Here is a 27,426-nt window from a genome sequence, read left to right as displayed (position 1 = left end):
GGCGAGAACGGGGGCACCCGATGGCTGAGTGCTCTTGCTGCTGGGAGGCCCTTTGGACTTCTGTTGCTGCAGCTGAAGTTAAGGTGATCTGGGTGGCTGGAGGTGACTGAAGCTGTTGATTTTGGAGACAGATATGAAGAGCTTAAGGGGAGCACAGTCATACTCACGTGGATAAAGCTACTGAGGACCCCGAATGGCTTCCTGTAAACTAAATACCCACCAAAAAGCCATATGAGATTGTGCTTTGGGAAGAGACAAAGGATTTGCAGTGCTGGTGGGAATGGGGAAGGGGGGGGCCATGCTCCCTAATTGCAGCAGGAAGGAGCCACCAAACCACCAAAACAAACCCACAGATGTGTTTAATTAAAAAAAAATAGATCTTTGGGCTTCACATGTGGTTGAGTTGGGCACCCTTTGTGGGATTGGAAAGGTTTCAAGGTGACTGAGGCTGTTCCCTGGCCTCGGGCATGCCCATACTTGGGTGCTGGCATTGGTGCTGGATGCTGGGAGAGGATAAATTCACCATGCACCAGGGGCAGGTGGGTTCAGCTGCACCAGCCCCACCAGCTCTCCCAGCCCCTTCCACCAACCCGCACTAGCATTATTGTGCTGGCTCCTGATGCTGTGATCGTGAGCCGGGGGTGCTGGGATGTTCACCAACACTTTCCTTTTTAATAGCAGGGAAACCTTTTCCTTCACCCTGAGTCAGCAGAAAGGATTTCCCTGGGTTTCCCTGTTGTGGCTTTGGCTGCACTCTCTGCCCCAAAGGAGCGGGTGAAAGCCGCCAATGCCACGCTGCCTTCCTGGGAAGGGCCGGCATCTCCCTTGTCGCAGGAAAACACGCTTCCAGCATAGCCCTGCGAGTCTCCAGGGACAAGCTGGAAGGAGAGATTTGCTTGAACTTCTGTGGTTTGCCTCCTCCTCTTTCGGCGTGATGCTCGCCAGCTGGCAGCACCACAGTTGCTCTCCTCCTCTTTCTTTCCCACTTTTTTCCTTCCCTTCTTTTTTTCCTCTATTTGAAGCTTGCCTAATGGTTTCTCACCACAAACACCACTGGCAGTGCCTGGGAAACAGGTTTGCCAGGAGAGGAGCTGCACTGAGAGCTCAGGAACGTCCTGCAGCAGCACTGTGGGTCCTGTGTCCTGGCCTCTAAGCTGATGTTGACCACGGATGGGGGATTTGCCAGTGCTGGAAAACCTGTGTGCGGTTTGTAGTTCTCCCTGAGCCAGGTAACAGCTGTTTCGTTTAATAGTCAAGAAAACGGTTGTGTGTCTGAGCACCAGAGCACTAGATGAGGTGAGATGATGCCAGCACTTGCTGTTCCCAACATCCTGCTGCTGAGGGGTGCCCCGGGACGCTGCTCGTGGGGCTCAGTGAAAGAACAAGCTCTGAGTTAACTTTTTTGGGGTTGCGAGGATGGGCCAGCGCTGGCTGCTCTGGTAAAGCAGAGGTGCCCGTGCCGCACCGCCGGCGGGGGGTGGTTTGGCTGCACCAGTTCCGCTTTGCAGAGCAAAGCCCCTGGACCGCAAGGCAACACGTAAGCCACAGGAGCGTCCCGAATGATTTGCAGCCTCGCACCACGCTGGAGCTGCGTGTCAACTCCCCAAAAGCACTTCCAAGGGAACACAAGCGGTGGCCGCCAGCCGGGGCGCGGGCGCTGGGGTCCAGCCCAGGTGCCCTGCGAGGCACGTGTCGATCGTGGGCTCTGAGCTCAGTTCCGTTCACCGCGGGCCGTGCCCGGGCAGCTCCCGCGGCAGGTCCCGGCCGGCCGAGGCGCTCGGACCCGCGGCTCTGTCGCGGCGCACGACGCGGATCCGGCCCCGTGGTCCCGCCGTGTCGGGCGCGTGAGCGGCTGTCGCACAGCGGCGGATGCGCACCAGGACCCCCGGCCCGGGCGTGCGGGGCGCTGCGGGACGCGGGAGGTGCGGGGCGCGCGAGTGCTCTCGGCTCCGCGGCGTGCGTAGGGCCGAGCCGCTCCCCGCCTTCCCCCCCCCACTCCCGGCGGGAATGGTTCCTCCCGGCCGCGCTCCCGCACCCCTCCGGCGGGCGCTCGGTGCCGCCGGGCCGGGCGCGGTGACGTCAGGGCGGGCCCCGGGCGGGCTCCGCCCCCCGCTGCGGCGCTGAGGGGCGGCCCGTGCTCCGCGCCCGCCGGAGCCGGCCCCGGGGCGGGGGCGGGCAGCGTCCTGCGCCGCGCCGAGCATGCGAGAGCCGGCGGGCCGGGCTGCAGCGGCCGCGGCGGCGGAGCCATGCTGCTGGCCTCGGCCGTGGTGGTGTGGGAATGGCTGAACGAGCACGGGCGGTGGCGGCCCTACAGCCCGGCCGTCAGCCACCACATCGAGGCGGTGGCCCGCGCCGGGCCGCGGGCAGGCGGCAGCGTGGTGCTGGGCCAGGCCGACAGCCGCCTGGCGCCCTACATCATCGACCTGCAATCCATGCACCAGTTCCGCCAGGACACCGGTGAGTCGCCCGGGCCGGGCCTCCCGCGCTGCCCTCGCGTTGCTTTGCGCCGCCCGGCCTGGCTGCACGTTGCACCGGGCCCCCGGTCTGGCCGCGCCGGCGGCCGGGGCGCAGCACTACTCGCGGCTCCTGGCCGCACGGTGCTCCCGGCTTCGGACTTGAGTTGCTCCGTGCGGTGCCGGCCAGCGCGGCCGGATCTTGCACCGCATCGTGCTGACCACTCTGCAGTTGCACCGCTCCGCGCCGCCGGGCCCAGCCAGCGCTGCCCGCCCCGGTACCTCGGGCAGCCCCGCGCTGCCCTGCCCGGTCAGGTGCTTTCCTGCCTGGCACCACTGGTCCGGATTCGCTCTGCATCTCAGGTCCCTTGTTGCATTGGTGTGGAGTTGCTTTGCTGCCAGGTCCGGTATTGCATGGCGCCGCCTGACCTGGGATTGCCTTGCACGGTGTTGCACAACACTGTGCTGCCAGGCCCCATACTGCGTTGCCTAAGCCGGAGCTGGGCTGTACTGCACTGCCTTTCCCAGTCCCATATCACATTGTGCTGCCTTGCCCTGCCTTACATCCTATCGCCCGCTCTGCCATCATGTTGGTGGCTGTACTGCGCTGCTGGGTGCTGTGCTGCATTACACTGCTTGATCCTGGATTGCGTTGCCCGGTCGCATACAGCACCTGGATTTGCCTTGCGCTGCCCTGCACTGCCCGCCCTGGAGTAGCACAGCTCTGCTCCTTGCTACCCAACGCCATGCTGCTGCCAAGCCCTGCCCGCTGCTGCCTGAGCCCCTGCTGCCCGGTATCACCTGCTGCCAGCTTATGTTATGCCATCCTGCCTCGTCCCCAGGTGCTTGTCATATCCCATGCTGCCCAGCCTTGCCTGTGCGTTCCTGGTCCCGTACAGGGTCGTGCTGCCTGGCCTCCTCCCTGATGCACTTCCCTGAGCCCTGTTGCACGCTGTGGCCTTTTCCTTTCCTCGCCCACAACCCCTTTGTGCACGGAGCCTGTCCCCTGCAGACCCTGCTCAGGCTGTGCTCCACCATGCCCAGCTGCCTCTCTGCTACCTCAGAGCTGCTGCCAACCCCAAAGACCTGGTGCTGTGCGATTCTTGGGGACCAAATTAAGGTAGAGGCAGGTGGGGGGTTCCCAGGGCAGGAGCTTGGACAGGTGAACGGTTATTTGGTGTGGGGGGGAGATGAGCAGGCATTGGGGGGTCCACAGGGTGGGGTGTGTGGAAGGGTTTCCAAGGTGGTGGGGCATGTATGGTCTTGAGGGTAAGGGATGTGGGTCACAGGCATCTGTGGGGGAGAGATTGGCACAGGGGATTTGTGTCCCCCAGCGTATGATGGCCATGGGGAGGGGACCAGCCAGTGTTCCTTGTCCCTGGGAGAAGGGATGTTGGGTGCTCTGGGGTGCTGGACACCCTCCTTTGTCCTCCTTTCCCCAGCAGCCCTGGGGGCTGGTGGGGACCCTCCCCTGCCAGGGGATGTGGGGATGAGGGACCTCTGCGTCAGGGCTGGGGGCCAGCCTCTGAGGGCTATTGTCGCCAGGAAGGAGGCCTGAATGGGGGATTGTTCTGTGTCTCCCTGGGTTGCTGGGGATGTTGGTATTTTGGGTCATTAAACAGTTCTGATTTGGGGGGGGTCGCGACCCTGGCAGGGCCTGAATAGCTATTGTCCCTTTTCTTCCCCTGCTGAATGGGAGGCCGGCTGGCCACGCCGGGATGGGGGGACGCCCGGCATTCCCACACCACCGCCCGGGGGCCGCCAGATGCCACATGCCGCTGCTGCCGCCCTTCCCGCCTCACGCTGGATTAGGATAAATCACCACCCCGCTCCCCTCCGGCCCCGCTTTGTGCCACCAGTGCCAGCAGCTCTTCTCCCCGTCTCCGAGTGCCCCTTGGCAGGATGGGAACAGTGGCCTGGCTTCCCTGGGGTGCAGCTGCACCCCATTTTCTGTACCAGGGTGCTAATGTCATTAGTGCTAATAAACAGCTTTTCCTTTTTTCTTTTTTAGCCCACTTTTTTGTGGAATGTGTTCTTGTGTGAGGTCAGGTGGTGGCTGCTCCCAGTGGAGAGGTGGGGGTAGAAAGGGACTGAAATTCTTGCAGGCTTTGCGAGACACGTGGTGAAAAGCTAAGCAGGCGGCTTAGTATTTCTTCTGTTTGAGCCTTCTTGTTCCTACTGCTGGCAGTGGGGCTGAGCCACAGGGGTTTGCATGAGTGTGAAGGCAATGACAGTCATGAGCTCATCCCACCTGCTAACCAAACAACTCTGGGTGCCAGAGGCATGCTCAGGATGGGACCCCAAGGCTGAGCCCAGCCCTGTTCACCATTGAAAGGCTCAGAGCTGCCCCTTAAATCTTTTATTACCCATCCCGCTCTGGACCTGAGAGGGAGACGGGGCTGTGGCAGGCGCTGCAGGAGTCTGGTGCCTACATGCCTGGTTTCATCAGGCTCCCAGGGAGGGCCCTGGGAACAGGTTGGATTGGCCAAACTCGTGGTTCTGTTTCCCCATCAGGGCTGGGGCTGGGAGGGCAGCTGCCACAACAGACCGATGAGGCGAAATCTGGCCTTCTCTCACTGGGTGCACCCCAGCGCTGTGCGTATATGGCCCAGGGGCTCCCTGGCCCTTCAGGTGTGGCGGTGGCAGGGCAGTTTGCAGGCAGCAGCCTGGGGACGCCAAGGCACAGCCTTCCCCTGGCAGTGTGGGGGCAGTGGCTGGGCCAGGAAGCCAGAAAGCTGTCCTGTCCCCCTGTGGAACAGCACTGGCGGGGCAGGTTGGGGTGGTTTTGCTCCCTGCCTGCAGGCGGGTGCCGGCGCCAGGGCCTGACAACATCTCTCACCCTCCCTCAGGCACTATCCGCCCTGTCCGGCGCAGTTACTACGACCCATCTTCAGCACCAGGCAAGGGAGTTGTCTGGGAGTGGGAGAACGACAGTGGGACGTGGACGCCCTACGACATGGATGTGGGTATCACCATCCAGCGCGCCTACGAGAAGCAGCACCCTTGGGTGGACCTGAGTGCCATTGGCTTCTGCTACGTCATCGACTTCGCCACCATGGGCCAGATCAACCGTCAGACCCAGCGCAAGCGCCGTGTTCGCCGCCGCCTTGACATGGTCTATCCTCTCGTCTCAGGCACCCTGCCCAAGTCACAGTCCTGGCCGGCCAGTCCTGGCGCGGCGGCAGCGCCCCCGGTCCCCGCCTGCGCGTGTCCCCAGTGTCTCCTGGTCATGAGTGTCAAAGCCACTGTGTCAGCTGCTGGCCCCGGCACTGCCACCCTACAGCCTCGCAAAGCCCCCCCTGTGCCACCCGCCGCCTCCAAAGCCTCAGCGCCAGCGCTGGGGCCCAAGGCACCCGACGGCGTGGCTGCAGTGCGTGGCTCACTGAAGCCGCTGGCAGCCCAAGGCAGCCGGCGGCAGGCAGCCAGCGCGCCAGCTTTGAGCTCGGCCAGCGCCACCACCAGCCCCCCTGGTGCGGGCAGCAGCAAAGCTTCCCGCCCTGGCCTTGGCACCCTGAACCGCAGCCACCTCCAGCGCCTGGCCATCGCCCAGTCCCGCGTCCTCATTGCCTCTGGGTGAGTCCTGCCGCACGCGAGCCAGACGGTAGCTGGGAGGAGAACAGGGTCAGTGCGGCTTTTAGGTTGTTTTTTACCTGGGGCACAGGGGCTGCAGCCCCCTGGGGCTCCCCACTGCAGGGGTGCTATTGCCCCTGAGCATGGTGGGAGACCTCGTGGTCTCCCACCTCCCATGGGCAGAGGGCTCTGTTGGGCCCCTCACCTTCCACAGTGGTGCCTGGGGACTGGAGCAGGGATGGGGTGGCTTCTGCATCTCAATGAGGAGGCTGAGGCTGCTCTTTCTCTCGGTGGCAGGGGATGAGTGGGGGACTGCAAAAGGCCCAAAGAAAAGCCATTCAGGCCGCACAAGAAGGGGTCCATCCAGACCGCCACCCTCCGAAGACAATTTTTTTTGAGGGGGTGGGCATTTAATGAGCCTTTTTCTCTCCTTTGTCTGGCTCTGCCATGAGCCTTCTGTCGCAGCCTGGCCCCTTTTCTCTCCCTCTCCATCCTCCCCCTTCCCTCCACTCCTGACCTGGAAAACTTTCCCATGGAAGAGAGCCCTAAGGGGAGGGGGGGAAAGAGCTGTGGCAGCAATGTGGCCATAGGAGAAAAGAGTTAAAAACCAGCAGACTGGCCCAGGGAGCAGTGACAAAAAGGGGCTGTGAATGGAGGCGCAGGCAGGGTTTCTAAAGAGAGAGAAAAGGCGACAGTGGGGCAGGGGGGGCATGTCGCCCCATCGGGGGATTCTCTATTTCCAGCCAGGGCCTGTGCAGTTGCTCAGGCAACTATTGTCTGGCCCTGGGGCCTGCAGGGCTGTGGGTGCCTGCCGCCGGCCCTGATGTGCTCTCTGCTGGCTCCTTGTAGGGTCCCCACCGTCCCTGTGAAGAACCTCACCGGCTCCAGCCCCGTCAACCCAGCACTGGCAGGTGAGGGTGGGGTGACTGATCCCCATCCCAGGGGGAAGTCAACCCCAGCAGGGTGGTTTTTGGGGGAACATCTGGGGTTGTGGGTGCTGTTGGGTCCTCAGTGCTGTTTCGAACCCCCTCGCCCAGGGATCACGGGGATCCTAATGAGTGCGGCCGGGCTGCCCGTCTGCCTGACGCGGCCCCCCAAGCTGGTGCTGCACCCCCCGCCTGTCAGCAAGAGCGAGATCCAGTCCATCCCTGGAATCTCCCACTCCTGCCGCAAGACCACCAAGAAACAGGCCAAGAAGGGTAAGAGGGGCTTGTCCACTTGGCTCCTGTTCCTGCCAAGCTCCTTGGGGAACTTGGTTCCCCTACCCCCCATCCCCTCCTGCTGCCCCCAGCAGAGGGCTTCCCCCATGCTGCTGTCCAGCCCCTCCGACTCTTGCTCTCCTGCAGGTAAAACTCCAGAGGAAGTACTGAAAAAGTACCTGCAGAAGGTGCGGCATCCGCCGGATGAGGTGCGAGCAGCAGGGGCTGTGCTGGGGTGCCCTGGGTTGCTTTGCCCTGGGAGGAGCAACTGGAGACATGGGTGATGCCTCTGCACCATGCGGGGTCTCCCACTGCCCCTCGTGGCTCTGCCCTTTGCCTGTCCCCATCTCAAGAGGGGCTTTGTGCCACACGCACGTCTTGGCTGGCCCCTGCAGTGGCCCAGGGGTGGGTGCTGGTCCCTGGGCACGAGCTGGGCAGCTCATCAGCCCCGTGGCCTCGGTGAGGCTCGGGATGCGTCTGTCCTTCTGACCCCTCTCCTCCCTTTCCATGCAGGACTGCACCATCTGCATGGAGCGCCTCTCCGTACCCTCCGGCTACAAGGGGCCCCAGACAGCCGTCAAGCCCGACCTGGTGGGGAAGCTGGTGAAATGTGGCCACGTCTTCCACCTCTACTGCCTGGTCGCCATGTACAACAATGGCAACAAGGTGCAAGGCTACGGCCCCGCTCGGCGGCTGCGCTGAGCTCCACCTGCCCTCAGCGGGACGGTGCTCAAGTCCTGGTGTGCCAGAGGGCTCTGACCTCCCTGCTCTGATGGGGGTTTAATTTTTAGCAGCAGCAGCACTTCAGGACCGTATAGTCACAAACCAGGGTCGTGCGGGTGTTTTTCCCCCACTGTGCTGAGTTTTACGTCCCTGCTTTCCTTCCCCGGCTTAGTAGTGGTGAACTTTTATCCCTGCATGTTTGAGCAGGGCTACCTGGCATCTGGTGCCAGGCGGTGCTTTTCCAGCCACTGCTGGGCTTTCCTGAGCCCCCTGCAAATGGCCTTTGTGCTCGACATCCCGAGGAAAATGTGTTAATGCATTTCACGTGGTTTGGGGCGGTTGAAATGTTTGTTATCTTTCCCTCTTTGAAACAAAAATGTAAAAAACCCAAGACAGAGGTAGGGAAAGTAGCAAGGGCTGTGAGGAAGAGAAACACAGACCTCGGGGGTTTGGTTAAAGTCAGGTCATTGTAGCAAATTTCTCCCAGCCCTTCCCCTGCTTCCCGAGTGCTTTCAAAATTACCGATTTCATGATGAAATCAGCAGCCTGTGCTGCTCAGGGATGAAGTGTCCAGTCTGGCTCGTTGCTGGGGGATACTGGTTTCATTATGTTCCCCTCTTCTGCTCTCAGGATGGAAGCCTGCAGTGTCCCACCTGCAAAACCATCTATGGGGTGAAGACGGGGACACAGCCCCCAGGGAAGATGGAGTATCACATTATCCCTCATGCTCTGCCTGGCCACTCTGACTGCAAAACCATCCGCATCATCTACAACATTCCCCCGGGGGTGCAGGTGCGTTCCGGCCCTGCGCCCAGTGGGGTACGTGTATGGTCCCCTGTGGGAACTGGTGGCCCTTGTCATGCCTTGGCTCAGGGTTCTGGGTTCAATGATGTCTCAGGAGCTGCGTATCCATAAGGATGTTGTGGGAAGTCTGGGGTACATCTGCATGGAAGTGTTGGCCCTGTCTGCTTAGTGGCATGGGAGTAGGCGGTGGTGTTTAGGGTCACTGTGCTGGAGCACGTCCACTCAGCACAGCAGCAAGGAGCTCTGCATCCACTGAGGTTGGGGGTTACCTTTTGCGGAGAGCATCCTTCTGAGCTCCAAAAGGGTTTTGTTCTTCCAATTCACACGCTGCAGGGACCGGAGCACCCAAACCCTGGGAAGAGCTTCACCGCCCGCGGCTTCCCCCGGCACTGCTACCTGCCAGACAGCGAGAAGGGCAGGAAGGTAAAGGGCAACCAGGGCCTGAGCCAGGGCTCGCTCAAGGGTGTATCAAGGGGGAGAGGGAGTGAGCAGCTACTTGGAGCGTGGGGAAAAGCAGATAGCGCTTATGTAGGCAAATTTGGATGGAGGTTTTCCCCACAGCCCACCCAGCATGCTCTGCAGGAGCCCAGTGATGTTCCTATGCGCTGGGGGAGCTCTGCAGCCTGGTCCACTATTCCCGTTGGGGTAGAACCCTGTGCTGGGATCCCAGGTTCCCTGGAGGGCTTGGCTGTGGGTTGTCCACGTTACCAGGGCCTACTGGGAGGATCAGGCGTGCCCTGGGCAGAAGTGGGTGCTCCCTGCGCAGTGTTTGCCTTGCTGCCTGCCCCACCTCTCCCCTCCACAGGTACTGAAGTTGCTGCTGGTAGCCTGGGACCGGCGCTTGATCTTTGCCATTGGGACCTCCAGCACCACAGGCGAGTCAGACACGGTGATCTGGAACGAGATCCACCACAAGACAGAGTTTGGCTCCAACCTCACTGGCCATGGCTACCCCGACATCAACTACCTGGACAATGTCCTGGCCGAGCTTGCGGCCCAGGGCATCACAGAGGAAAGCCTAGCACAGGAGAAGGACTGAGACCACAGCAGTGAGGCAAGGGAAGGGGCACCTGTGCCACCCCTGAGGATAAAGCTGCTGGAGAAACCCACCTGGGAGCTTTGCAGGGAGCACCCAGAACCCGTGCTACTGGTGGCACCCACCCAGTGGGAGCATCCCTAGGCTGCCTGGGAACCTGGGAGAAGGTCCTTTTAGACATCCCCTTCGCTCCTGTGGGGAAGAAGCCTCCCCCCACAGAGCTGCAGGGCTTCACGCTGGCCTGGCCATTCCCTCTGGCTGGTGTCCTGTCCCTGCTGCTGCTGTGCTGAGGGCTTGGGGTGTGCCAGGCTCCCCTCTCTTCTCATCCATGGGCAGTCCCAGCCTGGCCTGATGTCCCTGACATCCATCTGGGGCTGGGACCTGGCCTGGAGTGGGAGCGGAGCCCTGGGAGTCCCCCTTGCTCTGCCTCATCCCTCAGCCATCTGTTTGTTCATTTGTCCTGTCCGGTACCTCCCCACTGGTCTCCTGTGTCCGTGGAGGTTGGGGGCCCCCGTCTGCTCTGGCTGGCCCCCAGCCCTGTGCCCCCTTCTCCTCTTGGCTGTGTCTGAGCTGTGCCCTGCAGGGTTCCCTTGTCTGGGCTGCCCCCGTCCTGTGCCAGGGAGGGACGGGGTGGGGGCACACGTTTCCTGGCCCATTTCCTGCCCTCCCTTTAGTGGGTTCCTTGAACTGTTCGTATGGGGGAGTCCCCGCATTGAATTTTTATATACCTCGTGTTTGGGGGTTTTCGTATATATGTACATATAGGTGGTGGTGTTCTGTGAGGTGGCCTGGGGGGAGAATGCGATGCTGCGGCCAGGCTTGGTGGCACTTGGGGGGTGAGGGGACAGGGGCAGCACCGCTCCCCTACTGTGGAGACCCCCCACCCCAAAGGGGTCCGTGCCCCATGGTGGGTCTGTCACCTGTGGGTCCCCATGGGGCCAAGCGCAGGTGGGAATCATTCCCCTTCCCTGCTGGGTCCCAGCGCCATTGCCAGAGATGCCTGAGGGGGGAGGTAGCTGGCAGTGAATTGCCACTGGTTTTGGGCTGGTGCCAGGGAAGGTGGCATGGGGGGACATTATGGGTGATGGGGGGTTGCATGGGCATCTTGGGGTTCCTGCCAGCCCCTGGCACTTCATAGACCTCTCAGAGCCACCTGTGAGAGGGTGCTGGGGAGGTGCCCACAGCTCTGGGGGGGTCCTGTGGGGCACCCCCCGTCGGTGGGGCTGACTGTGCTCATGTCCCTGTCCCGCAAGGCCCTGGGGTTGGAGAGTGGAGCAAGAGGCAGCACCTGCCAGTGCCCAGGCTCCCCCCAGCCCTGCACTGCTGCTCTGAGGGCTTTGGGGCCTCCTTGCCCATTTTGTTGCATTCTCCTTCTGGTTTTCCCGGGGGGTCACCTCGCCCCCTGTCCCTGGGGACAAAGCTGTGGCGGGGGGGCCCATCCTGCTGTGCATCGTTCTGTTGTCGTGGCTGTTTTCCCTCTCCCCTGCCTGGGGGTGCGTTGCCCCCCCGCCGGCTGCCCTGTGGAGCGAGGGCTGGGGGTCAATAAAGCGGATAGCGGGGAAGGATCGCTGTCCCTGCACGGCCTGGCCTCTCTGTTGTCTTCTGTCCGTCGTCTGTGTGGCCAGGTGAGCGAGGGGGCACCGCAGGGGGGGCCCGGCGCCCCTCGTCCCCTGGTGCCCCTTTGCATGAGGCTGTCCCTGGCCTTCATTAGCATGGGATGATATTTTCTACCTCAAGGGAGAAAACCTCTTTCCCCAGGAAAACCCCGTTTTGGGCGGCTCTGCAGCTGGGGAGCTGCTGCGGTGCCATTCTCCGCCGCAGCCCTGGACTTCCCCCGCTGCAGAGAACCCCTGGCTGGAGCTATGCAAAGCCCTCCTGGAGGAGGGAGGGGGAGCAGGGGGAGCCCCCCCTCGCCCGGGGCTGTCACCATCACACAGACTCTTCACAACATGACTTTTTTTTTTTTCTTTCTTAATGCTGTGTTGCCTCCACAGTTTCTGGCTGAAATAAAACTGATCCGTGCCTCTGCGCGTGTGTGTATATCTATCCTGATAGATATACATAGAGACAGGGACTGTCCCTCTCCCTGCAGCGGGCAGAGATCCGTGGCTAATGCTGTGCGTGTCTCCATGAGGTCTCCCCACTCCCTCCCGTCCCAGGGGGAAGCGTTGCTCGTGCTGGCCCTGGGTGCTCTGGATCCGGGGGCTCTCTGGGGGCTCTCTGCAGGGCTGGGGCTCTTCTCCCCAGGCGTCGGGCCCCTGCACGCATCCTGACCCAGCGTTTTTGCAACGAGCAAGTCTCCACTGTGCGTGTGCCCAAGCGCTGGTGGTGGTCTGTGTGTGGGAAGAAGGGAGGCTTGCACAGCTTTCCCTGGCTTTTTGGGGCCAGCCTGAGGGGAAGAAGAAGATGGCTGTGCTGAGGGTTTCTTTCTCCTTGGGCACCCCAGTGTCCCCGGCAGCTTGTTGAAGGGGACACTGGGTCCCCTTTTTCTGGTTTTGGGATGGGGGCACAGCTGGGGCATGGCTGCAGTGGAGGAGAAGCTCATTTCATCTCTGAAGGGGCAGAGCCCCAGGACTGATGGGAAGGGGAAGATGCAGTCATGGAGGTGCAGTGCCTGGCAGAGGGATGTCGTGGTGGGTGCTGGTGACGGGTTAACCCTGGGACTTGGCCTCTGAGGTCAGCTGAAGGATGTCCGAAGGATTATGGAGCCTCTCAGGAGCTCGAGGCTGGAGCTTGGGGGTCTGGAGGGCAGGAGCATGTGTTACCCCATGGACAGGTGAGCCTGGGGCCTCTGTGGGGACAGGGACCCTCAACTCCAGGGGGCTGGTGACGCTGCACAGCTTTGCCTGTGGAAGGGGGGGTGGGCAGGGGGCTTGGCCTGGGTTTGGGGCACAGCTGGGATGGGAGGGGACATGGGATGGGGACGTGACAGTCATGCCGACAGCCCCTCCGGCTCTTGCTGGTATCCCTCACCCACGGAGAGCACAGTGCTGTCCTCCAGGCTTGCAGCCAGCCCGTCCCCTTCTCCCACTGCACGGTATCCCTTTGCCTTGCACCTCCAGCGGCTGTAGCAGACCATGGCCAGGATGGTGGCCAGTCCCGCCAGCACTGCTGCGGTGATGCCGGCCACCTCGCCCCCCGACAGCCCCCGGCCCCTCACCATCTCTGTTGCGTGCTGAATCTCTTCTGGCTGGGCTGGCCGCCACGTGTGGCTCTGCCCATCCCTGACCCAGGCGCTGCCCCCATCTGCGCTGCTCACCAGCACGGTGTCGATGGCCGGCGGGCTGGCGGGGGGCCGGGTGAAGGGGGGCAGGCGGGCGGGTGGCAGCGAGCCCCCTGTGAGGATTCCAGCCTGGACGCAGTATTCCACCTGGCAGCTATCGCTGATGAGTGCCAAGTGCTGGCTGAAGCCTGGGGGGCAGCTCTTGGCATGGGGGTCCTTGGCGGTGCCCTTGTGCTGCCCTGCCAAGGGGTTCCCTGCCTGGCAGCTAAAGAAGCCCCCAAAGGGCACTGCATATTGGCCACCCCCCTCGTAATCCTGGCTCACGCACACCATAAGCTCATCAAAGAGCTTCAGTGGGAAATACGCCACGGGGCAGGACTGGGCACTGGTGATGGGGTTGACGCTGTGGCTGCTGAACAGCCCTCCAAAGAGGTATCCCGAGCTTGGGGCCACCATCCCGCTGGCAGCACACCAGTAGGTGCTGAACTGCACCCGGGAGAGCCAGAAGACATCCTGGCACTCGCGGTGACAGAAGATGCCCAGGGTGCACTTGTTGCGGCATTCCAGATGGCTGTGACCTTCCTCCTGCTCCTGCATGCCCAGCAGCACTGCAGTGTAGCTGGTGGGGCAGGAGAAGGCCCCAGTGAGGGGGTTCCTCTGCTCCAGCCTGCGGCAGAGCGTGCTGGTGTCGGGGCCGGCCAGTCCAGCACACTCCTGGAAAACTCCCCCGAAGGTGAAGTTGGTCATGGCACCCTCACAGGAGCCATCATCGGCATTGGCATGGAAGTTGAAGTTGGGCGAGGTGGCATCTGTGCAGCCCGGGTAGGTGTTGAAGGTGTAGTAGCGGCGGATGGCCATCTCCACGTGCCTGGCCAGCTTCTTCACTGTGGGGGACGGCAGCTCTGGCAGGGTGCTGGGCTTGATGAAGAAGTACAGGGGCAGCCCTGAGCGGTCGAGAGCCACCAGCTCGTTTCTGATCCCCTCCTGCCAGGTCTTGAGGGTGATGCCTGGGTAAAAGGGGGTCCCGCCAATGCTCTCTACCCTGGAGCTGGTGCGGTTCTCCAGATACTGCTTGGTGAAGTCAGAGCTGACGTCCAGGGACTCCTCGCTTTTCACACTGACGATGCTGTGGAAAACCGCTCCGGCTGAGGCGGTGACAGCACTCCGTTTGGCCCAGCTGTCCTTCAGGAAGGTTGCCTTGATCTGATCCTCCTGCACCAAGGTTGCTCCAGCGTCCACAGAGGTGATGGTGTGGGTGCCATAGTTAAGCACCAGCATCTCAGCCAGAAAGTCAGCCATCCGCGTCTGGTTGTTCTCCAGGTGGCTGGCGATGGTCAGCAGCTGCTTCTTGAAGCCCTTGTCCAGGACTGCCCCTGGGTCGACCTTGGCTGTGTAAACCAGGTTCCTGACTTGCACTCGGGTGGTGACAGCACGGTCTTTCACTTGGTGGGTCTTGGTCCTCTGAAAGTCATAGGAGAACTTGCCATTGATGGAGGAGAAGAGGAACAGCTCCAGGTTGACGGAGGCAGAGGTGACGCTTTGGTAATCTTTCCAGGACTCAATGATCTCAGAATTGATGTCCAGGTTGCTCTGCTTGCGAGGGATAGTGAAGACCTCATCTGGAATGATGTAAGATCCATCTTCTGTGGTCTTGCACAGTGAGTAGCCTAGATTGATGACTTTGCCCATATCCAAATTCCTGAGGTTATCCCAGCCCCCCCCCGGCAGCACTTCCAGACCTGGGAGCTTCAGAGCCTTCTTGCACTCTGGAAGCCTGGCGGAGGAGGACAGCTCCTGGCTCTGCTCAGCCCCTGTCACCAAAGCCACCGACACGGAGGCCAGCAGGACTCCCCGCAGCAGCCAGCCCATGGCCGAACTGGCGCAGGGCCTTCTCCAGACGTCCGGGCGCTGGGGCTGGAGCAGGGAAATGAGCTTCTGAGGCTGCAGCTGCGGGTGTTTCCTCCTTTGGGGGTTGAACAAATGAAAGGGAAAGGAGAAGTGAGAACTGAGGATTGTGAGAAATGGCCGAGTGGAGCTGATCAAGTGGGTGGTGAGCAGCATGTAGAGGCGTCCAGAGCCTCCCTGTTGCGAAAGCTCCCTGTCCCTGGGAAAGCTGCTCTGCCAGCAACGGAACAGGGAGAAACCTCTCTCTCAGCTTGTCACTGCACCCAGGGAATTTCACGGTGTCCCTTGGGCAATGCTCATGTGACTCCCCCAGGTGAATCTCCCCTGCCCCGGGTGACCCTTCGTGCCATGTGAGGGACCTGTCCCCAGACTTTTGGCCGGGAGGTCCCAATCGCAAGATACAGTGAGACCTGTCCCTTGGTTGCATGAACCTTGCTGCTGTCTCCAAGGCTTTCCCTCACAGCAGAAGTGAGGAGAGGAAGCAGGGAGCTAGTGCAGTGTGGTTTCAGTGTCGGGGACAGCGCAATGTTTGTCTCTCTTCTCTGTTGGGGAAGAGGCTGCCCGAAACGCTGGGACACAGTCTGGGAGGTTTGGAGGTCCCCCCATGGGGGCCAGGCTGTAGCACAGGTGTCCCCCCCTACTAACATCTGCAGTAGGGCCCTCTGCTGCCTCCTCTACTCCATCCCAGACCTTCCCCGGGCCCGCAGTGCTCAGGGTTGCTGCGCTGCAGGAAGCTGGTTCCAGTGGTACTGTGCTGGCTCAGCCCAGGGGTGCTGGCACGTGGCTGGGCCCTGGTTCCAGCAGCACAGGGCAGCTGCTGGGTGTTTTGGGGAATGAACAGTTAAAGCAGCTTCTGCTGTGAAAGCTGTGGCTCTTCCCATATGGACAGGCTCACTTCCCCTATTTTTGCTGGTTAGTTCCTCTGCCCAGGAAAGTTCTGGTAAGGACAAGGTGGAAGCGAGAGCTGTGGTGAAGCAGGGTGGGGATGGGACACCACGGATGCCTGTGCCTTTGCCAGGATAATGCCGGGTGTCTGCACTGTGGAATAGACAAGAGGAAAACTGTTAGGGATGGCCATGCTGGCACCAGTGTGGGGCTCCCACACCAACCTGGAGCCGTCTGCTTTTCAGACCAGGTTGTGAGGTTGCCTCACCCAAAATCCAGCTGTGTGTTTCACTGCCACCCAGCTCTGAAGCCTGAGCAGTGGCCCCTGGCAGGGAGCTGCAGCTGGCGATGGCTGTGGCCACTGGGATCGGAGGAGGGCGAGAAGTCCCGTGGGGCAGAGAGGAGCTGCCTTGTCTCTCTACCAGGCAGGAACAGCTCCGAAACTGAAACCAGGGCTTCTGTGTGCTGTGTCAGCTGCTGCAAGCCATCCTATCCCGTGGGGACCGACACGTGGCAGAGTAAAGCAGAACCTGTCTGCCGCATCCAGTTGGGGGATTCACACACACGAATTTCCTTCCTGACTGCCACGGTGAATGAGCAAATGCCAGAGCGGGAGAGCAAGCCCTGCTCGCTGGCTGGGGTGCACTGGGGGGGGTGGACAAAGCCCTGGGCAGGGCTGCTGCTGCCTTCTGGATGGTGAGGAAGGGACAGTGAGGAGGATGGCAGCAACGGAGCTGCAGGTGCTGCAGCAGGAAAGGGGAAATGTGGTTTGGGCCTCCCCCCTGTTCTGGGTTCAGTATAACAGCTACTTTTCTCCTTCCTAGGATCTGGTGCGGTGTTGTGTTTTCGGCTTTACTCTGAAAATAACCCTGGTCACGCACCAGTGTTTCAGTTGTTGCCGAGTCACGCTTACCCCGATCAAGGACTTTTCGGTCCCTCGTGCTCTGCCAGTGAGGAGGGGCACAAGAAGCCGGGAGGAAGCAGAGACAGGACACCGGACCCGAACTAGCCAAAGGCGTATTCCATACCATAGGACATCATGCTCAGTATAGAAACTGGGGGAGTTACCTGGAAGGCCCAGATCGCTGCTCGGGTTAGGCTGGGTATTGGTCAGCGGGTGGTGAGCAATTGCATTGTGCATCAGTTATGCTTATTGGTTTTTTTTTTCACTTCCCTTTTTAGTTTTATATTCTCTCTCCTTGTTATTTCCATTATCATTATTATTATTGGCGGTAGCAGTAGTGGTTTTGTATTATACCTTAGTGAGAGTTACATTCTTTCCATTCTCCTCCCCATCCCGCCAGGAGCAGGGGGAATGAAGGTGGGGGAGTGAGTGAGCAGCTGCATGGTTCTCAGTTACCGGCTGGGCTTAAACCATGACACCTCCAAAACCAGCAGAGCCATTAAATGATCACAGCTGGGGCGAGGGGTGGCGTGTACTGCTCACGGCAAGTTTGTGCAACCCGAATCCACAGGGCGTGGCACGGATGGATGGATGGATGGATGGATGGATGGATGGGTGGATGGGTGGATGGGTGGGTGGGTGGATGGGGGGGAGGGAGGGATGCATGGATAGATGGGTGGGTGGGTGGATGGATGGGGGGGAGGGAGGGATGCATGGATAGATGGGTGGGTGGGTGGATGGATGGGTGGATGGACGGATGGATGCATGGATGGAGGGAGGGATGGAGGCAATGGAAAACATTTTTGGTGCTGTTTCTGGGTTGCTGAGTGCTAGGTCTGACTTCTGACCAGGCCCATCATGGACCCTTGGCCAGGCTCGTGCATCCTCATCCTGCCGGTGCTTCCTGTGGGCTGGCATCCCCTGCAGTGGTGTGTCCTATAGCCTTGTCCTCCTGCTCATCCCCGGCACTGGGAAGTTTCTTTCTCCTTGGGCACCCCAGTGTCCCCGGCAGCTTGTTGAAGGGGACACTGGGCCCCCTTTTTCTGGTTTTGGGATGGGGGCACAGCTGGGGCATGGCTGCAGTGGAGGGGAAGCTCATTTCATCTCTGAAGGGGCAGAGCCCCAGGACTGATGGGAAGGGGAAGATGCAGTCATGGAGGTGCAGTGCCTGGCAGAGGGATGTCGTGGTGGGTGCTGGTGACGGGTTAACCCTGGGACTTGGCCTCTGAGGTCAGCTGAAGGATGTCCGAAGGATTATGGAGCCTCTCAGGAGCTCGAGGCTGGAGCTTGGGGATCTGGAGGGCAGGAGCATGTGTTACCCCATGGACAGGTGAGCCTGGGGCCTCTGTGGGGTCAAGAATGAATTAGGCTGGGAGGGCAGCACAGTTTAGTGCTCTGGCTGTAAAAAGCAGATGGCCTCAGAGAAGTGCCTGAGGGCTACTAATAAATATATCCTGGAGGGAGGAATTAAAGATTGCTACAGAACAGAAAACCCACAGGTTGTAACCACTGAGAAGTATAAGCCTAAGTGCTTGCAGGGATCACCCGAGACTGACGTTACACTGGAAAAGCATGAGGTATCCTACAGCCACCAGGTCGGCTGCTGGCTTGGATTGATGCTCAGCACCAGCGCGTGGAAATCGCTTAGAGTTGATGAAAAACTGTGCATGTACCGTGTCAATAAATAAATAGGCAGAGAGAGTCTATATATCTACACCCACACATAAGAGATATTTAAGCTTTTCTTGGCTATGCAGAAACCTGAAAGGGGAGGGGATACTTTTACAAGAAACAACCCTTTCGTCCTCATTGATGTTTTATTTTTAGACAAAGCTTGGGGAATCTTGTCACAAGGAGAAGCAGAGAAACGTAAGTTCAAAAGCCGTCAAAACGAAACGTGGGTTTTTCAGTTTTGTTCCCTTCTCTGGCTGTGTCTATTACAGTTGGTAAATGAGTATCCCAATTTGTGGATCTCTGTGGAGAAAACGGGACTGAGCAACTGTGGGAGCTCTGTGCCTGACGTGTGCTACTAAATGAAGGAGACAAAGTGGGAACTCGGGCCATGCAGTTGCAGGTATGACTTGAGTGGTTGTAAGTATGGTCCTGGCTGCTTGTCTTCATTAACGTCTCTGAATTAAGATGGTGATTTGGTTAGTGTCAAGGCCTGTCTCCCAGAGAGACTCAAACTCAAAGCACCTTCAGACAGAAGGGCTCTTTCTCCTGAAAGTCAGCAACAACCTGGTTTTCTGTAAGTGAACTCCTGAGGTGTTCAGGCTCTGTAGACATCCAGACAAGGTCATTCCCCAGCAGAGCAGCAAAAGCCACAAGGAGCCCAGGAGGTCCCTGGGGACAGTTTCACCTCACCACTGGGACCGGTGAAAGCCACCAGGCACCACGAGATGGCAAGGCCAGACAGGAGGAGGAAGCGTGACCTGACCTTGATGAATCCAAAGCCAGCTTTGGCTGTTTCTCTTCCCTGCCCCACCTGATGCAGACCAATGCTTTAAGTTGCTTTTAAATTAACATTGTTTAAAGCCACTGTTCTTTTCTCTTTCTGTCCCATGTTGCTTGTGCAACCTCGGACATCAAAGATGTAGGAGACAGTTTGTAAGCACTTAAAGACTTCTTCCTCGGTAGAGTAAAGCTGAATCTTTTAGCAATACCCTTACAGCACCAGAGGGAGTGGGTGCAATTGGGGCACGCTGGTTATCGCCTTTGCAAACACATTTCCCAGGAAGCCTAATTGCAGGTGATTGCCACCATTTAATGGGCCCTATAACATCCCCATCCCATAGCAACCTCTGTGTGCCAGCTCTGTGGGGTCATGTGGCTGCTGGAGGCACTGTGGCAGGTGAGAAGAACAGATACCTTCAGCATGCTCTTCTGGATAATATTTCTTGGGAAGGTATTAACCACAACTGTTCCTACAGGTTTGCTGACTTGGCTCTACAGGGGCTTTCCCAGCTTTGGAGAAGAAGAACAGAGAAACCAGGCAGGAATCACTGGGTGACTCTGCCACTTACAAGGTCAGGCTTGCTCAGCACCTGAACCCTGTTATTATGGGTGTGTAATCAATATTGGATAATTCTGCCCAGGGCATTTCACTTTTCTTCATGTTGATCAAAACCTACATTTTTCTCAGTGAAGTAGTCATCAGAGTTATTTCTGGTTACAAATAGAATCATAGAATCACGAAATGGATTGGATGGGACCTTAAAGCTCATCCAGTTCCAACCCACTGCCACAGGCAGGGACACCTTCCACTAGAACAGGTTGCGCAAAGCCCCATCCAAACTGGCCTATATAAATATAGGATTTTTCTCTCTGAGTATTTTTTTGGCACAGGGAAATAGCTTTGAAGTCATGAAGATCTCAGGAGGGCTAACTTCAAATTGTGTTTCCCTGTGTAATAGTCATCTAGCTCCAGAGTGGATGGAATGGCACTATTTTCTTGTAAGCTCACTTGCTTTATTGAAAGGGAGCAATAAATGAGTTTATTTGGTGTAAACTGACTTTTATACTCATTTTAAAGTTGTTGGGGCCTGAAGGGCATTAATAGGCTTTAATTTCCCTGAGCAGCCTCACCTGGCCCCACACCCCTGGCTGCAGGAGTCCCAGTTGTGCTCAGCCCTGAGCCCTCCGTGCTCTGTTGTAGCTGTGCTGGTCTGCAGCCCTGTCTGCTGGATGGATGCCTTGTAGGCAGCTCCTCTCCTGTGTGGATCTGTTGGGTGTATGTTGTAGCTCAGCCCCATGCTCCTGCTGGACCCTGGCCCTTGGTCATTGCTTGCTGTGGCTGTCGATGGACCTGGTCACCAGCCCCAGCTCTGCTTGCTGTGCCCATGCGACTGCATCTGCCCAAGAGGGTCCTGCCAGTGCTGAGTTGCCTCCTGCCTATCCCCATCTTTGGGGGGCAGCTGGTCTTTGCTGCTCCCTGACAGAGGCCACCAAACGAGTCTGCACTTACGGATTAATGATGATACACTATCAGCAGAGCTGGAGCTGAGCCTCAGCCCGCCCGGAGAGCCCGAGTGACGCCTGTGACCGTGGACAGAGGGCTGGCAGAGAGCCCTATCCCACACGTTGCAGTGGGCACAGGCCGGGTGCAGGCGGCGCTGGCTGAACGTCAGGAAGCCCTTCACTGCGCCGTCGTGTGGCCAAGACCTGGTACTGCAAATGCGGCGAAGGGGGGGCCGCGGTGTGGCGCCGGGCGCCGCTCGCTGCTGCCATCATGTGTCCGGAATTCGGTACTGCAGCTCGGGCTCCGCGCATGCGCCGCGGCACTCCCATTGTCCCCGCTGCTGTTCGCCGGAAGTGGCGGCGCGATATTGTGGGATGGTGCCGCCTGGTCGCCGCTGCCTCACGGTGAGGAGCCGCCGCCGCCGCCGCCGCCGCTCCACGCTCAGGTGTCGGCGGGCGCGTGGGGTGCTCGTGGCCGCAGCCCGGTGTTCGCGCGCCGGTTCTGGTCCCTCCGGCGCGCCGTCGGCGAGTGTCGCATGCGCAGCGCCCGGGAGCAGCGCGGCGGCGCGCAGGGCCCGGGTCCCGGCAGCGGCGGCAGCAGGTGAGATCCGAGCCCACCGGGGGTCCGGGGCCATCGGGGAGGCGAGCGAGCCCGCCCGCCCGTCCGCCCGTCCGTCCGTCCGTCCGTCCGTCGTCCCTTCGGCAGGCGCAGAGGCGCGTCTCCTGCCCGCTGGCCGCCCGGCGCGGGCAGCTTCACAGCGGCCGGTGCGGCAGGGTTGTGGTCTGCCGGAGGCGAGCCGGGTCAGGAGCGTCCAGTGCGCTGGATTCTCCCTTAATCTCCCTTGATTAATCTCAGGCGCCTCGGAGGCTCCTGCCCCGGCATCCTGCGCCCTGCCCCTGTGCTTGTCTCTGCCCTGGTTTCAGCTGTAGCAGAGTTAATTCTCTTCGTAGGATCTGGTGCGGTGTTGTGTTTCGGCTTTACTCTGAGAATAACCCTGGTCACGCACCGGTGTTTCAGTTGTTGCCGAGTCACGCTTACCCCGATCAAGGAGTACCCCGCTTACCCGTTTAGAAACTAGCCAAGAAATTCGCTGTTTCTCGCTTCCGTTCTAAAATTGCAGTTGTTTTGGAAATGAGACTGTGTGCTGTAGCTTTAAGATGCTGAAAGACCTGGAGACTGAAATTCTTTCCCCATGAAATCAGTAAGGTCTGCAGCAGCAGGGCTAATTGCCCTCCTTTTGTTCTGCAAATAGACCTTGCTGTGTTGTGCCATGGTGGACCCCAGCTAATCGCAGCTTTTCTGTTGAGACTGTCGGCAAGGATTTCAGTTGCTGCTGCTGCTCTCCTGGTTTCCCGCCGGTTTGGACACGTGTCTTGCTACCATAAAGTCGTTAGATTTCTTCATAGATGCTTACTATTGTAGATGCAGAGACACCGTTGTGAGGGAGCCGATGCAGATCTCGATCTGTGTTGCAAGGTGCTTGTAAACAGGAGATGCATCGAGTTACCAGACTGGGTGGCTTTAGGGCTTCTCTAGTTTATGCCAAGTCATTTCAAGTCTCAGTCTGTTGGGAACAGGCAGAATCTTTATTTGCTCTGCTGCTGACTTGCCCTGGTCATCGAGCTGAAGGCTTTAGATCTAGGAGCAGTTGATCTAAGGCTTGTTCGTGTCATTTTATGCCATCTAAAAATTACGCCGTTTAAAAATTAAACGGGGTTTCTCTCATTAAAGCTCTACAAATGCCCTTTAAATCCTAGTGCTTTTAATGTATGAGATAGCTATGGATGGCCCAGTTACACAGCCTATGCCTACAACGCCCTACAGTACAAAATACGTATGACCTTATTGATCACTCCGTGCGGCTAAAAATGAGTGTAGTGTCACAGGAGGTTGTTTGAGAATGAATTGAAAATGTTCCAGGACTTGTTTCTGGAGAAGTCTCTTGTTCGTATATTGTCCTGGTGCTCTGTGGCCAGGCTCCTGGCTGTGTGTTGTCTGTGCAGGTGTCTAGCAGGCTCCTTGCTTTGTCACAGAGTCGCATCCTGCACTGAAGTGACTCTTAGTTACTGTTGTAGCTCAGCACAGGCCCTCGCTAATGGCTGCAGTCACTGTGAGTGCTGGTTTTCATACATATGTTTTTTTGCAGGGGATTGTCTCTTCTGTGAAACACTTGCGTGGGATTTCTACATTAAAAAACCCACTGTTTTTTGTTTTCCCCTCTGCTTGCCTGTGATGACCAGGAAGAAGAAGAAGAATGCCTAGGAGAGACGGGTAAAGAAGAGCAGGGGGAAGAAACAAGACCAGAAAAGCAGTGCGGAAGATGCCTGTGAAGAGCAGGGAGAATAGAAGCAGCAGCCTGCAGCAGGTCAGGCAAGAAACTGCCCTCCCAGAGCAGAGTCCCAGAAAAAGGAAGAAGTTGAGAAGTTGGAGTCTTGGGTGAGCATCGTACTGAGGGAATGGGTCTTGGGTTTTGGTGTCTGAGAAGTTGAATTGTGAGAAATGGTCTCTGGTTTACGTGGAGACCTGGGATCTGGTGGTGTATCTTTTAGTTAGTTGTTCTGCAAAGTCAGAAGGATCAATGTTATTTTTCCCGGGGGGAGAAAAAGGAGAATTGCAGACAGGCAGAACGCGCAATGATACAGCCCAGTAGTACCCTGATGACTTCCTTCTGTAAGGCAGCGGCTTCAGTGTCAGAGTGACTGTGCAGGAAACTTGCTAAAGCACTCTAACCTGCCTGCAATTAAAGTAATCATAGTTTCCTCAGATTAAATTGTATTTCCTACTTCCAATATCATTACCTGCTTCATGGGCTATTTAGCAAAGAACTATACTGTCCCCTCCTCTAAAGTCTCGTCCTGCTTTTGATGTCAGTTCAGCAGAATTTTTCTAGCTTTTTGATAATGTTAACTGCAATTTAACATTTATTCACTGTAAGAGTAATCATTGCATGAGATTAAAATGAAAAATTGAGATTTATATGAACTTGCCTCCTCCCACAAAATGATTCAGGCAAATTGCATTTCTAGACAAACACTAAAAATTGCTGATCAGTCAGAATTTTTTCTTCTCCATGAATATAAGGCAGAACGATGGGTAAATTGTAGGTGAGACAGAAATGTGCTCTTGGCTGGAGCATCAGCGGAACTAGCTGATTCTCAGTTTCCTGCATCTTCAGGACTCCTTCCAAAGGGTGGTTTGCCAAAGTGTGATTCCTCTTTCTTGGAAGGAGAACAGGTCCTCTGGACAAGCTGTTTTTATCCTGTTCTCTGCTTTTTTTTTCTACACTGCATCTCAGGAAATAGGTATTTCTGATAAATTTTGCTAGCACTGCAGAAATGTTTCATCTCGTCTGGTCCCTAGCAGTGTGAGGAAGAGATTTCTGGCAAAATATGTCAGGGTTATGTTTCAGTGATCCATGTGCTTCAATAAGGCACTCTAATGTGAAAAGGATGTCAAAGGGAAGCTCAAAAGAAACACTGGAGTGAACAGGTAAATGTGTCCTCAAAGGCTGGTTACAGAGACCTCAACTGAGCATAGGGTAAGCATAACCTCAGCCTCCTTTCAGGCCTGCCTGTCCTGTTTCCAGGAATGATAACAGGCACAGTTTCACCAGGGGTCCTACACTGTCAAAATATTGTGAGCAGCTGAGGACTGTGTGGAAGGAAAAGAGAAAATTCAAATGATATGGAGCAGAGAAAGAACATTAAAAAGTAAAAAGAAGTCATTCAAAGATAATGTGTGGTTGCCAAAGGCAGTAGCAGTAATCGAGATCTTAAAGTCCAATATGATGAATCAAACAGTAAAAAAAAAAACCATAAAGTGATCATACGGCCTAAGAAATAACCAAAGGTATGGAAGAGTTTAAGGGACTTCAGGTAAGGAGAAAAAAAGAAGAGAAGCCAAGAAAAGCTGAGGGGAAAAAACAAAGGAAAAGAGAAATTAAGTACTCGGAGAATCACAGACTGGCTGAGGTTGGAAGAGACCCCTATACGTCACCTGGTCCAGCCCCCTGCTCAGGCAGGGCTACCCAGAGCTGGTGGCCCAGAGCCATGTCCAGATTGGTTCTGGATATCTCCAGGGATGGAGTCTCCGCCACTCCCCTGGTTGTAGTTGGTCACCCTCACAGTGACAAAGTGTCTTCTGATGTCCAGAGGGACCCTCCTGTGTGTCAGTGTGTGCCCCTGGCCTCTGGTCTTGCCCCTGGGCACTTCTGGAAGCGCCTCTGGAATCCTCCTCATTCCCTCCCTGCAGGGATTTGGATGTGGATTCCATCCCCCTGAGGCTGCTCTGCTCCAGCTGAGCAGCGCCAGTTGCCCTGGCCTCTCACAGCAGAGATGCTCCAGGTCCTGCAGCACGTCGGTAGTCCCTCGCTGGACTCTCTGCAGCCTGGAGATTTGGGAATTCACGAGTCACTGTGCATTTAAGACACCATGTGGCAAATGAGGTTTAGGTACCAAGCCCTCGATTTCAAATCACGATTAAGTGTATGCTGAAAGGAAAGTATATACTTAAAATTAAGCCCGCTTTAAGTGCTTTCCTGAATGAGGCCATACATAAGAGGAGAGAAGAAATATCACAACGAATGGAACTGTGAATATCATGGTATATCATGTAGGGTGATACACTGCTGGCCAGATGCCACGTTAGTGTACATCTGTGCTTAGCACTGTCTGTTCAGGGCCTTTTGCTGTGCTATATCGGGATTCGCTGAAGCAGCCTTTGGCAGAGGTGCAAACTTGAGTAGGAGCACAGTGCCATCAGTCATTTGGCTTCCCTGCTTTTCTTTTCTTTGTATTTGCCTGCAGATAGCAGGAAGTCTAGTGAAGTATGAGAGTTGAGTCAAGGGTTAATATTTTACCAAATACCAATCTACATCCTCATTATATTATTTTTACCATCATTTACTGATAGTGATTATACTAAATATCTCACCCGATAAACATTTTAACATAGCTGTTATGCTCTGTAATAACAAAACGGGCTGTGACTTCGTATCACAGCATCATTTGTGAACTGTAATAGGAGATCGTTCTTCTTTGCCCTTGTGTACTACACAGTGACAAGGTTAACTTTAAAACGTTACTTGTGTTGTTCCTGCATGTAGTTCAGCCCTGTCTTGTAAAGCTATTGTAGGAATGCATGTAGAAGTGTATGTGTTTCTCATTACAGAATTCTACAATAGGTGTTTTGGTCATCTTCCGTAGAGAATGGAAGTTTCCTGCTGGTCAGGATGGCCACGCAGGGATTCTGTTCCTTTGTGGCTAAAAGGAGAGGTTGCTTGCGTTTCCTTTTTTCTTTTTTTTAATGGCTTCAGGCTTTCAGATTCACATTCTAACTGTAATGCCATGTACTTCCTTTCACCATGTAAGCATTACAGTGTCTAGCAATGCTAAGACTTTCTAGCACCAGCTCTTCTGTTCTGCACTTTTGCACTGTGCAGAATTACAAGATGTAGATTTTGTTAAGAAAATAATTTAGTAAATTATGACTCCTACAGAGAAATGTTGCATTTGACAGGAACAAAAGTGTGATCTACACAGACAGTTTAGACTCGAACGTGTCAGAGTAAATCTTATTTTCCGTACTTGCATAGCTTGTACCTTGGGGCAGCTCGCTGCACATGTACAGGAAGAAAGATGTGGCCAGCTGTGGGGTGTGAAGACTGTTTTCTCTTGCAGCAGCACAGGCTACAAAAGCACAGTAATTACTGACTGTGATACCTTATTCCCAGCAAAGCATCAGTGATTTTTTCGGTTGTATTGACTTCTATAGGATTATTTTACAAATGCTATTCAGGTGCACACGTTTCCCTTTCTGCTTATACCCTGTAGGTTATACAAGCTGGTAAGAGTCATTCCTCTTCGTTCACGCTATCAGACTGGCTTGCAGAAGGTGGGCAAGGCACTGAGTGGTACCTTCCTGCTCACAGCCAGGCTTGCCTGCTCTGGGACTTGTCATTCTGATTGGAGAAGTTCCTGTCACTCAGCTTTATTTTAAAATCTATTTAAATAGTATTTTGGTGTATCTGTGTTTGCTGGGGACAGTGTGCTAGCAGCACAGGAGCCTGCAGGCAGTATCTCCTGCAAGACAGCTTGCTAAAGCCATCCAGGTACAGCAACATGGATAGAGATGAGGAAAACTACTATGGAAAACACGGTAATTCACCTGCTTTCTTACAACAGCTTATAAGTGTCTGGTCTAAGTCTCACTTATTTCAACCATGTTATTTCAATTTAGTTTAATGGGCTTGGATCCAGTCCCAAATGGTTTTCTGCAACTTCTTCAATTATTAGCAATATCCTAATTTTTTCCCAGCATGGCATTTGCAAGATTATTCAGATCACAGATCAAAGGTAAACTTTATATACATTGCTGATTTTTATTTTAGATAAGTAAGTTAGATTTGCTTTTTAAAATTATTACAGTGATGAAGTGCAACAATTAAATTCATATGCTGCTTGGAGTCAGGATTGGTAAATGAAATATCTTGTGAAATATTTCTTGTACTGATATTCTAATTCAACGTATAAATGTTTCCTGTTGTAAATCGGCCTGTGAAATAGATCTCTCACCTCCAAAGAGTGAATATAATCTCATTTTTTAATCTTAGCAAAAAAATGACAGTCGTTATCCCACAGAAGTGCTTTCTTCTGTGTGCCTACCAAACTCCTACGGCTCGGAATTTGCTTTCTAACTACGTTTGGGCTTTTATGGCGAAGGAAGTGATTTGCTTTTACCAGGAGTTATGTGAATACTAATAACATCA

The 27,426-nt window shown here is 56.3% G+C and overlaps 2 protein-coding genes across 2 annotated transcripts; one reads left to right on the top strand and one right to left on the bottom strand.

The window, feature by feature from the left end:
* The first annotated feature begins 1,998 nt into the window (after positions 1–1,998).
* Positions 1,999–11,809, top strand: DTX4 (deltex E3 ubiquitin ligase 4). The gene is made up of 9 exons (XM_030483907.1): positions 1,999–2,457; positions 5,303–6,026; positions 6,873–6,934; positions 7,061–7,222; positions 7,370–7,431; positions 7,736–7,888; positions 8,576–8,737; positions 9,083–9,172; positions 9,555–11,809. Exons 1-9 carry the CDS (start codon positions 2,247–2,249, stop codon positions 9,786–9,788), a joined length of 1,860 nt encoding a protein of 619 aa, XP_030339767.1. The 5' UTR covers positions 1,999–2,246; the 3' UTR covers positions 9,789–11,809.
* Positions 11,810–12,455: 646 nt separating this feature from the next.
* MPEG1 (macrophage expressed 1) lies at positions 12,456–14,913 on the bottom strand. Its single transcript, XM_030483906.1, has one exon. The coding sequence runs from the start codon at positions 14,875–14,877 to the stop codon at positions 12,718–12,720; it is 2,160 nt and encodes a 719-aa protein (XP_030339766.1). The 5' UTR covers positions 14,878–14,913; the 3' UTR covers positions 12,456–12,717.
* Between the last annotated feature and the right edge of the window lie 12,513 nt (positions 14,914–27,426).

The sequence above is a fragment of the Strigops habroptila genome, chromosome 4, assembly GCF_004027225.2.
Source record: "Strigops habroptila isolate Jane chromosome 4, bStrHab1.2.pri, whole genome shotgun sequence".
Classification (NCBI taxonomy): domain Eukaryota; kingdom Metazoa; phylum Chordata; class Aves; order Psittaciformes; family Psittacidae; genus Strigops; species Strigops habroptila.
This window is presented reverse-complemented; position numbering and strand designations above follow the sequence as displayed.